The sequence below is a fragment of the Panthera pardus genome, unplaced genomic scaffold (assembly GCF_024362965.1).
Source record: "Panthera pardus isolate Hobbes unplaced genomic scaffold, ASM2436296v1 HiC_scaffold_12, whole genome shotgun sequence".
Taxonomy (NCBI): domain Eukaryota; kingdom Metazoa; phylum Chordata; class Mammalia; order Carnivora; family Felidae; genus Panthera; species Panthera pardus.
In genome coordinates this window covers 13,912,556-13,925,293 of record NW_026526677.1, presented here as the reverse complement: position 1 = coordinate 13,925,293, position 12,738 = coordinate 13,912,556, and the positions used below count along the sequence as shown (strand labels likewise).

General features: G+C 36.9%; 1 protein-coding gene and 1 pseudogene across 1 annotated transcript; one reads left to right on the top strand and one right to left on the bottom strand.

The window, feature by feature from the left end:
* Positions 1 to 7,118: 7,118 nt before the first annotated feature.
* On the bottom strand, positions 7,119 to 8,066 carry LOC109245235 (olfactory receptor 5M10). Its single transcript, XM_019412546.2, has one exon. The coding sequence runs from the start codon at positions 8,064 to 8,066 to the stop codon at positions 7,119 to 7,121; it is 948 nt and encodes a 315-aa protein (XP_019268091.2).
* Positions 8,067 to 12,040: 3,974 nt separating this feature from the next.
* On the top strand, positions 12,041 to 12,738 carry LOC109245236 (olfactory receptor 1030-like; annotated as a pseudogene).

The following is a 12,738-nucleotide window of genomic DNA, read 5'->3' as shown; positions in this document are numbered from 1 at the left end:
TGCCAAAAAGATACTTGTTTTAGACCTAAAGACATCTGCAGATTGAAAGTGATGGGATGGAGAAACATTTATCATGGAAATGGACATCAAATAAAGCCAAAGTAGCAACACTTGTATCAGACAAACTAGACTTTAAACCAAAAATGTAACAAGAGATGATGGGCTCTATATTATAAGATTATTATAATATTATTGTAATATTATTATAATATTATTGTAATATGATAATAAAGGGGACTGTCAAACAAGAAGTTCTAACATTTGTAGATACTTATGCCCCCAAATATATAAAACAATTAATAACAAACATAACGGAACTCATTAATAATAAACCAATAACAGTGGGGGATTTTAACACCACACTTACATCAGTGGATAGATGAAGCAGAAAAATCAACAAGGGAGCCATGGCTTTAAATGACACACTGGGCCAGATGAACTTAACAGATACATTAAGAACATTTCATCCTAAAGCAGCAGAATAAACATTCTTTTCTTTCTTTTTTAAAATTTTTTAAAAACATTTTTACTGTTTATTTAGAGAAAGAGATAGCAGGAGCAGGAGAGGGGCAGAGAGAGAGGAAGACACAGAATCCGAAGCAGGCTCCAGGCTCTGAGCTGTCAGCACAGAGCCCGACGCGGGGGTTGAGTTCACCAGTGGTGAGATAGTGACCCGAGCCAAAGCTGGATGCTCAAATGACTGAGCCACCCAGGTGCCCCAGAATCAACATTCTTTTCAAGTACACATGAGATATTCTCCAACATAGATCACAGATTAGGTCACAAATAGGTCAGGCCTCAGCAAAGACAAAAAGATTGTGATCATACCATGTACATTTTCTGACCCCAACACCATGAACCTTGAAGTCAACCACAGGAAAAAATCTGGAAGGACCACGAATATATGGAGATTAGACAACATACTACTAATGAATCAATGGGTCAACCAGGAAATTAAAAAAAAAAAAAAACATTAAAAAAAAAAACATGGAAACTAATAAAACTAAAGACATGACAGTCCAAAATCGGGGGTGCAGCAAAAGTTGTCATAAGAGGGAAGTGTGTAGCATTACAGGCCTATCAAGGAAGCAAAAACATCTCAAATAAACAACCTAGCCTTACACCTAAAGGAGCTAGAAAAATAAAAACAAATAAAGCCTGCAGCCAGAATAAGAAGCTCAATAAAGTTTAAAGCAGAAATAAATGACATATAGAAACTAACAAACAAACAGAAAACAATAGAACAGATCAATGAAGCCAGGGGCTTTCTTTGAAAAAATTAATAAAATTGATAAACCCCCTAGCCAGACCTATAAAAAAGAAAAGAGAAAGGACCCAAATAAATAAAATCACGAATAAGAGAGGAGAAATAGCAACCAACAACCAACACCACAGAAATACAAGCAATTATAAGAGTATATTATGAAAAATTATATGCCGACAAATTGGGCAATCTGGAAGAAATGGATAAATTCCTAGAAAACTACAAACAACTAAAACTGAAACAGGGAGAAATACAAATTGGAACAGACAAATCACAAGCAAAGAAATTGAATCAGTAATCAAAAATCTCCCAACAAACAAAAGTCCAGTGCCAGATGGCCTCCGAGGGGAATTCTACCAAACATTTAAAGCAGTGTTAAATGTTATTCTTCTCAAACGATTCCAAAAATAAAAATGGAAGGAAAACTTCCAAACTCATTCCAGAAGGCCAGCATTATCCCAATTCCAAAACCAGACAAAAACTCCACGGAAAAGGAGAACTACAGGCCAGTATCCCTGATGAACATGGATGCATATCATAAATATATATATATATATATATATATATATATATGCAAGATACAAGCAAATCAAATCCAACAGTACATTAAAAGAATCATTCACCACAGTCAAGTGGGATTTATGCCTGAGCTGCAGGGTGGTTCAACATTCACAAATCAATCAGTGTGATAAACCACATTAATAAAAAAAAAAGGATAAGAACCATATGATCCTATAAATAGATGCAGAAAAAGCATTTGACAAAATACACCATGCATTCATGATAAAATCCCTCAACAAAGTAGGGATGGAGAGAGCATACATCAACATCATCAAGGCCATATTTGAAAAACCCACAGCTGATATCATCCTCAATAGGAAAAAAATAAGAGCTTTTTCACTAAGGTCAGGAACAAGACAGGGATGTCACCCCTCACCACTGTTATTTAGCATATTACTGGTAGTTCTAGTCTAAGCAACCAGACCACAAAAAAAAAATAAAAGCATACAAATCAGCAAGGAAGAAGTCAAACTTTCACTCTTTGAAGATTGGCATGATACTCTATATAGAAATCTAAAAAGATTCCAGCAAAAATTTGCTAAAATTGATACATGAATTCAGTAAAGTTGCAAGACATAAAATAAATGTACAGAAATCTGTTGCATTTCTATACACCAATAATGAAGCGGCAGAGAGAGAAATCAATCCGTCCCACTTACATTTGCACCAAAAACAATTAGATACCTAGGAATAAACCTAACCAAAGAGGTAAAATGTCTGTACTCTGAAAACTATAAAACAGTGGTGAAAGAAACTGAGGTGATACAAAAATGGGAAAAAATATTCCAGGCTCATAGATTGAAATAACCAATATTGTTCAAATGTCTATTCTACCAAAGGTAATCTACACAATGAATGCAATGTCGGTGAAAACATAACCAGCATTATGCACAAAGCTAGAACAAATGATCCTAAAATTTGTGTGAAACCCCAAAAGATACGCAATAGCCAAAACAATCTTGAAAAAGAAAAGCAAACCTGCAGGGATCACAATCCTAGACTTCAAGTTATATTACAAAACTGTAGTGATGAAAAATAGACACATGGATCAATGGAATAGAACAGAAAAACCAGAAATGAACCCACAACTACATTGGCCAACAATCTTCAACAAAGCAGGAAGGAGTATCCAATGGAAAAAAGACAGTCTCTTCAACAAATGATGTTGGGAAAATTGGACAGCAACATAAAGAATGAACCTGGACCACTTTCTTACACCATACACAAAAATAAATTCAAAATGGATGAAAGACCTAAGTGTGAGACAGGAAACCATCAAAATCCTAGCAAGAACACAGGCAGCAACTTCTTTAACCTTGGCCACCACAACTTGTTACTAGGTATGTCTCCTGAGGCAAAGGAAACGGAAGGAAAAATGAACTATTGGGACTTCATCAAATTAAAAAGCTTCTGCACAGCAAAGGAAACAATCAATGAAACTAAAAGGCAACCTACAGAATGTGAGAAGATATTTGCAAAGGACATATTTGATAAAGGGTTAGTATCCAAAATATATAAAAACTTATAAAGCCCAGTACCCAAAAACAAATAATCCAGTTAAGAACTAGGCAGAAGACATGAATAGATACTTGCCCAAAGAAGACATCCAGATGGCTAACAGACACATAAGATGCTCCACATCCCTCATCATCAGAGAAATACAAGTCCGAAACCACAACGAGATACCACCTCACACCTGTCAGAATGGCTAAAATTAACACCCTAAGAAACAACAGATGTTGGAGAGGATGCAGAGAAAGAGAAACCCTCTTGTACTGTTGGTGGGAATGCAAACTGGTGCAGGGACTCTGGAAACCAGGATGAAGTAGCCTCAAAAAGTTAAAAACAGAACTACCCTATGATCCAGAAATTGTGCTACCAGGTAGTCATTCAAAGAATACAAATACTGATCTGGAAAGATAGATGCACCCCAATGTTTGTGGCAGCCTTACCAACATAGCCAAACTATGGAAAGAACCCAAATGTCCATCAACTAATAAATAGATAAAGAAGTTAGTGTGTGTGTGTGTGTGTGTGTGTGTGTATAATGGCATATTCCTCAGCCATAAAAAGGAATGAAATCTTGCCATTTGCACTGACATGGATGGGATTAGAGAGTATTATGCAAAATCAGATAAGTCAGTTAAAGACAAATACCATATGATTTCACTCATATGCGGAACTTAAGAAATAAACAGATAAACATAGGGGAAAAGAAGAAACAGAAGCAAACCAGAAAACAGGTTATTAATTATGCACAACAAACTGAGGGTTACGGGAGGGGAGGTATGTGGGGAATGGTTTGAATGACGCATGGGTATTAAGGAGAGTACTTGTGGTGAGCACTAGGAGTTGTATGTAAGGGAAGGATCACTAGATTCAACACCTGAAACAAATATTACACGGTATCTTAACTCAAAGGAATTTTTTAATTAAAAAAAAAAGAGGAAACAGGTTAAAATATGAAGGGAAAGGTTATATAATATCACAGTGCGCAATAAAATTTTATAGAAAAATTCAACATATTCCTACAAAATATGGCCAGGAAAAATGAATAACATACAGAGATGCTTGCTTATTTAATTTTAGGTGGCAGAGAGGCCACAAAACAAAATTTAAAAAAATTTTCCCATAAAAATGTGAATATTCTTCATATGAGGAATCATCAGAAATAACATGAACAGCAATCATCAAACTGATGTATGTCTTTTATTACTTAAAAGTCTGTTTCAATTATTCTTCTGTTCCAATTAAAACATATTCCTTTCCTAAGAGTGCAGTTGAGACAACAAAGAAGACAAACAATCTTAAATGATATGCCCAAATATTAATAATTAAACATGAATAGACATGTCTAGACATGAATAAATAGACATGAATTAATAAATAGACATGAATAGACATTAATTAATAATTAATATAATAACTAGTCATAAGTGCTTATGACTAAGTTGATGACTCCCAGAGAAAAATTTACCCACAGAAAAAAATTAACAAAAAGTTTAAAAAATAGCAAAAGCCATATTCAGAGCATTAAATGCAGCAATTTCCCATCCTAAAAAAACAATCAAGCGTGTTCATGGAGATATGAGTTAATCCTTGCAATAATAGGATACAATATGACAGAAGCTTGCAAGACAAACTGTATGCAAAGAAGGCGCACCAAATTCATTGTAATAAGAGATTACAAGTACGTTTTGCTTTTTTTTTTCAAAATTTAATTTGAATTTTGTTCCAAAATTGAAAAACCCTTTAGTATTTTCCAATTTACTTTTCTACAATTCATATGCAATATTCTTGTAACTAATTTCAAGTATGGTCGAATTTTCTGTATAATACTTTAAAAGTGGTGTTCACTAAAAATATTTAGTCTGTATGAAAATACAGACATTATACTATCAAGTGAAAACTTAGTATTCAAACTTGTATAGGGCAAATGATTCCAATTGTGTCTCAGGAATTATAAGAATATGTATGCATATCAAATCATTGAGAAGAATATAATAAAATACAAACAGAAGGGGCGCCTGGGTGGCTCAGTCGGTTAAGCAGCCGACGTCGGCTCAGGTCACGATCTCACGGTTCGTGGGTTCGAGCCCCGCATCAGGCTCTGTGTTGACAGCTCAGAGCCTGGAGCCTGTTTCAGATTCTGCTTCTCCCTCACTCATGCTCTGTCTCCCTCTGTCTCAAAAATAAATAAACATTAAAGAAAAATTTCAAAATAAATAAATAAATAAAAATAAAATACAAACAGAAGTTGCCCACTGGAGTAGGAAATGTCACCAATAAATGTCATTGCCTCACATCAGTTTATTTTTTTAATTTGTATATGGCAAACATGGTTGAAAGAATCAGCCTTATTCATTCAACTGAGACCTAAGAATGGAGCCTAACTTACTAAAACTGCAGGTCATTTAAGTATTGTTCTGGAAAAGCATTTGAATACATTACTGTAAATATAGGAATTGATTTCACATAAGCATTTACTACTGCCATCTTAGTTAATATCCGAGCACGCAATATTAGAACACCGACATTTAAGATAATTTTTAGAAAATTTAACCTACATTTCAATATGCAGCCATCAGCTTGACTAGTAACACGTAGGTTCATGTGCTAACGTGTTGAATTATGCACCTCTTCATATAACTTCTTTACTATTACTTTTCACGATAGAAATTTTGGGAAATACTGTAACAGCCTTATTCACCAAATAATGAGTCACAGACACTTTTATGAACCAAAGTAAACATCAGGTATTCTCCTCAGAAAGATAAAGACACACCGCTCATTTGTAGAATGTTTCAGGGCATCTTAGGTCTACAGAGCCAACTGATAGACTCTATTTATTAAGTCTGAATAAATTGGATCTAAGTCAGAAGTACTAAGTGAAATATATATCTAGATTTCTATTATACTATGATTGAACTGGATCCATGATTCTGAAAACTTATAAGCAGGTGTTGAGAGTATTTTTTTCAAAATTGAGAAGCATAAACAATATTTATAATAAGACAAAACTTTTTCAGGATATCTATAATATTGGTTGGGAAAAAATATGGAAAGCTTAAACTTATAGGGGATCCATATATTTAAAATTCCCCCGGGGCGCCTGGGTGGCTCAGTCCGTTGGGCAGCCAACTTCGGCTCAGGTCATGATCTCATGGTCCGTGAGTTCAAGCCCCGCGTCGGGCTCTGTGCTGACAGCTCAGAGCCTGGAGCCTGTTTCGGATTCTGTGTCTCCCTCTCTCTGACCCTCCCCTGTACATGCTCTGTCTCTCTCTGTCTCAGAAATAAATAAACGTTTAAAAAATAATAAAAATAAAATAAAATTCCCCCAATGTAATACAGTGATTACTCAGGCACAAGACCATTGATCTATATCACTCATTGAAGAATAAATTATTTCATAATTCTCTTTTAAAATGTTTAAAACTAATCACTCTATTTTGAACCTCATTATGGCTCTCTAGACCATATAATTCAGAGGAGATGAATCTCCCATGTTCCAATCAAACAATTAATTCTAATATTTATCCCCAAGAAAATAAAGACGTTGAAGTGTTTTCGGGAATTATTGGATACTATACAATTTACATTCTGAGATTTTTTTGCTAAGGAAAATACTGTTTCAACATTACAATTTTTATTAAAGCTATTACTTTGTGGAGAAATTTGCTAATGTCATTGAGAGTTTATGTAATATTCCATCATGACTATAGAGTAGTAGGTTTGCCCTGTGAAGGGACCCACTATGTTATTACAGACACTCAGTAATTACAATGAACAGATGCTACATTGTAGTTTTACGAAAGAGATTTCCCTGAATGATTTGCTGCATAGCATGGATCACATGCTTGTTTCTTAAACTGTAGATCAGTGGGTTCAACAGTGGGCTCAAGAAAGTATAAAAGACTGCAATTATTTTGGACTCCTCTACAGACTTCTCAGATGGGGTCCTTAAGTACATGCAGAAGAGGGTTCCATAAAATAGGGTGACTGTTGTCAAGTGGGAACCACAAGTAGAAAAGGCCTTGTGCCTGCCTTCAGCAGAACGGATCCTCAAGATGGCTGCAATAATGAGAAGGTAGGAAAGGACAATGATGAAGAGAGAGCTTGACAGAGTCAAGCCAGCGACTACCAACATCGCCATCTTTTTGACATAAGTGTCAGAGCAGGCCAACATTAACAGAGGAGGATCTGCACAGTAGAAATGATTGATTTCAAGGGAGCCACAGAAGGACAAGTGAAAAGTCAGCAGTGTCTGGGAGAGTCCATTAAGGAAGCCATAAATATAGGGGACCATGACTAGAGAGATACAAACGTTCTTAGACATTCTGGTACTGTAATGTAGAGGGCTACAAATGGCTACATAGCGATCCAATGCCATTGAGGCCAGCATGTAAAGCTCAGTGATCACCAGGGCAATGAAGAGAAGACACTGTGTGAAGCATCCAGCATAGGAGATGGTCTTCTGGTCGGAGACGAAGTTGTGCAGCATATTTGGAGTGATATTGGAGGAATAGCCAATGTCCACGAAGGAGAGGTGGCTAAGGAAGAAGTACATGGGTGTTTGGAGGTGAGAATTGGTCCTGATCAGCATAATCATGCAGAGATTGCCTGCCAGCGTGATCAGGTAGATCACCAGAAACACCCCAAACAGGATCTTCTCCAGGACAGGGTCGTCTGTGAGTCCCAAGAGAATGAATTCTGTCACTGTAGTGTGGTTTGGGGAAGACATTCTCTTATCCCTTTTAAACTGAGAGTGACAGAGAAAGTGAGAAATTCCATCTGATCCAGAGTCTCCATTTATTCCATCCATTTCATCATTTATTCATTGATATATTCATCTACCAGAAAATTTCTCTTCTAACAACACATCAGAACGTCTACATAAATATTTAGTACATGTCACTGTACCGTCTTTTTCTCCTATATCTCAAATACCAAACATACACCCACTTTCTCTGTCTCCTGTGTATATATATTCATATATGCACATTTCATATTAATTAGTATCTACTAATGTATAATATTACGTATTTTATGTATATACATGTTCATACATTTATGCCTTTCTTCCCAGGGAACTCCTGGGAAGTTTGAAATATTTGAATTTGGTCACACTTTGAGAAAAAGAAAACCCGTGGGATGAAATTCAGCAATGAAAAGGTGCAAGAAAGGTTGCCTGGGTAGCTCAATCAGTTAAGCTTCCAACTTCGGCTCAGGTCATGATCTCACGGTTCACAGGTTCAAGCCCACATCGGGCTCTGTGCTGACAGTTTGGAGCCTGCTTTGAATTCTGTGTCTCCCTCTCTGTCTGCCCTTCCCCCACTTGTGCTCTGTCTCTCTCTCAAAAAATAAATAAATAAACTTTAAAAAATTAAAAAGAAAAAAAAAGATTAACTCAATTTGGGGGACTTAGCTGGCTCAGTCGGTTAAGTGTCTGACTTCGTTTCAGGTCATGATCTCACAGTTCGTGGGTTCAAATCCTGTGTCAGGCTCTGTACTTACAGCCCAGAGCCTGGAGCCTACTTTGGATTCTATTTCCCCGCCTGTCTCTGCCCCTCCTGTGCTTGTGCTCTGTCTCTCATCTCTAAAATAAATAAATAAATAGATAGATAGATAGATAGATAGATAGATAGATAAAATAGATTTTTTTTAAATAAGAAAAGGTGCAGGTAATTAGTTAGCATCATTCAAATGGACAAAAATGAGCTTGCATTTCTAATGTCCCACGAACAATGATAGGTTATTGTTTCAGATATAACATGGGAGATAAATCTTTAGTACCATATTTTCTCCTTAAATCTACAGCCGTCTGGCTTGATTTCATTCAGAAACATTTATTTATGAGATTCATCTCTTGATACTTGGCTAACAGTTTACAGAATAAAGAATTATTTCTGCTCTGTAAATTGACACGTTCATTTATTCATTTACACTGTAAAGGCTGATTTGTTTTTTCCGTCCTAGGTTCTGCGGTTACCACAGTGAACAAACACCCCAACCTCATGCTGCATATATTGTAGGAAAATGAACAGATATTAGACACATAAACAAAGAGATATATCATTATGTCAGTTAAAAGCAAGTGCTATGAAGAAAAATAAAGACGGAATGCATTTAGATGCATTTTTCCTCTTTATTGGGATACAAATCTCCACACAAAGAACATAACATATTTTTAGTAAACAATGTAGAAAGTGACCTACCTGGAAAAAGCTGATTTACCATGTTTTGTAAAATCAAGGTGGGAAGATTTATAATGTATTTCTTAAGTATATTCCGTAGAGTATTAAAAAATAATTCTAAAAAAGTAATTAAAAGAGTCTTTGTTCCTCACAGGTATAACCTTAAATTGATGCTCTGAGAACTGAATTCTCCTTTGAGGCCAATATCCCTATCTAACATATATATACACTGCTTAGTTCTGTGCATGAGATCTTTAGCACAATTAGCAAAATTAGCCCTCCGTTTTAATACTATTGGAAGAAGGAAGACAAGGATAGATAGGTTTTGCATTTTTTTAATATGGTAGAGTGGGAATTCCAATTAGAAAGTCTGTTTTTCCCTGTAAACACTAAGGTGACTTCAGCTAGTGAGACTGCAGACTAAGAAGGTACTATAGGTGAGTGATTTGAGGAGCACAAAGACCAGGAAAACTGCAGACTAGAAAAAATACTCACCTCAAGTAATTCTGACAAAGGATCTATGTCCAGAATAAGTGCATAGCCTCCATAACTAAGGGATGAAAATATAACCAGCCCAGTAAAAAAGAATCTGAAGTGAGCAGGCTCTTCATAAAAGATATCTGAACAGCCAATAACAGCAGGGAAAAAAAATGTCGACCACTATAATTGTCAAGAAAAGCAAATTATAACTACATCCGGATGCTTCTTCACACCCATCTCAAGAGCAAGAATTAAAACAGATTGAGAATAAACAGACAAAAATGACAATGCGAAATAACGTAACTCTCCTAATACATCCCTTGAGGGAATATAAAGTCATTCAGCGGCTTTGGAAAATGGGTCTACCTCCTAAAATTTCTCATAGACTTACAGTTTCTTACTAACCTGTGACGAAACAAGTATTAAGTATTTATTCAAGAAAATAGATGGCACTTATCCACAAAGAAACTCAAACATATATTAGCAGACGCATAGACGAACAATTTGTGGTATGTCCAGATGTGGACACAAAATGAACAAAACTTTTTAAAAATTTGGAAGAGAAAGGAGACGAGTTTTATTTGAGCCCAAGGTGGGACAGATGCCCAAGATACACAGTCTTCAGAAAGAAGAGAGTGCTCAGGGGGGGAACACTATATATATATATATATATATATATATATATATATATATATATATATGTATATATAACATAAGGAGTTGCAAATTACCATGATGAAGAACATTCCAGAAAGTTACACCCTAATCTTATGTTTTTAGTATGTGCATTGCTGCATGACTTTAATCTTAGGGGAATCAGGAAGGTTTTGCTTTTTGTTTTGTTTTGTTTCTTTATGTTTGGGATGCTTCTTCTTGGTGATTTCTTTATTTTTATTTTTTTAATGAAGCAGATAGATGTGTGCTCGGGGGAGAAACAACCCATGCTTTGAGCCTTTGCGGACTCACTTGGACCTTGGTAAATTTTAATTTTTTTTTTTGGTGTTTATTTATTTTTGAGACAGAGAGAGACAGAGTGTGAGTGGGGGAGGAGCAGAGAGAGAGGGAGCCACAAAATCTGAAAAAGGCTCCAGGCTCTGAGCTGTCAGCACAGAGCCCAATGCGGGGCTCGATCTCACTAACCATGAGATCATGACCTGAGCTGAAGTAGGATGCTTACCAACTGAGCCACCCAGGCACCCCTGGACCTTGGTAAATTTTAAATAATAACTTTCCTGGTAGTCCAGGAGCAGGGCCCCCAATGTTACTGAAAATTTCCTTTGTTACATATAATGGAAATAAAAACAAAACCTGACTAACGCAACTTAAATAAATCCCGAAAACATACTACAGAGAACAACGAACTTCCTAAAAGCAGGGGAATGGCCTCTCCCAAACCTGTTCCTCCGTAAAATCAATGAGAACACTGGCAGAGTGGTCAAATCAACTTCTTCGGACTTTTGGAAAGTAACCAAAGGCTTGCAATAAACCTAGGATTGCTTATTCAAGTAAAAATGGCAGAATCTGGTAAGAAGGTTGACCTCTGTGGTGATTTTATGTGCCCCGTTCCCATTCCCCATTCTCAGGGCTCAGCAGCTTTGAAAAAGTGCAATTGTGATTGCATGGCTGCACGCACTGCCAAGATACAAACAAAATCTCTATCTTTCATTGTGAGTATATGTACCTCCATAAATTTGATTTAAAGGTCACTTTTATTTCCACAGGGTCAAGCAGATCAAGTTATTCACTAGATGCTTAATACTGACAAAATATTTGTTACTAATAAAGTGTAACTGCAAAGGTATGATGTGATCAGGGCTCTTTCCAGCCTTACACTAATGCAGTTCAAGAGCAAACGTTTCCTTCCCCTCAAAAAATTTTTAAGAAACACTTCAAGGATGGAATCCAGAAAGCTATGTAGATAATCTTTCTTCCCTTCTCTTTTCTTGGTTCCCAGTTTCAGAGACCTCGGTTTTAAAAACATGAGAGGATGAAAGACAAGCAGCTAAGGAGGAGTAGTTAGATGAAGAATTTTAAGTAGTAAATGGGAGTGGTCAAAGGAAATATACGAGAATTCTCTCCACCAATCTTCATCAGCCTTATGCAGCATTACGTGCTGGGCACCATGGCCTCTGAGAGGTATGTGGGCCTCTGCCATCCCCTACACTACAACAGCAGAATGTCCAGGCCCCTTTGCATCTGCCTTGTCACTGCCCCCTACCTCTGGGTACTATGGTGGGCACAATGCAGATACTATTGACATCCCGCTTATCCTTTTATGGACACAACTTCATCAACCATTTCTATGTGCTGCCCCACCCCTCCTGATGCTGACAGGATCAGACACTTACAGAAAGCAGACGGCTCTATTTGTGTGTGGGCCTCACCGTTCCATCCTTATATCCTACTCATCATCCTTATCTCCTACATTTTCATTTTCACCACCATCATGAGGATCCCTTCAGCAAAGGCCAGTGCAAAGCCTTCTCCACCCGTGGCTCCCACCTGATTGCTGCCGCCATGTTTTTTGGGTCCCTATTCTGCATGTATCTGAGACCAGTCCCTGAGCAGTCTGTTGAACAAGGGAAAATTGTGGCAGCAGTTTGTATCTTTGTGAGTCTCACGCTGAATCTATTTATCTACAGCCTGAGGAACAAAGATGTGAAGCTGGCTTTGAGAACAGGGTTTCGGAGGAACTTTGGCACAATGGAGAAACGGTCTATTTTGACAGTCTCCCAATGA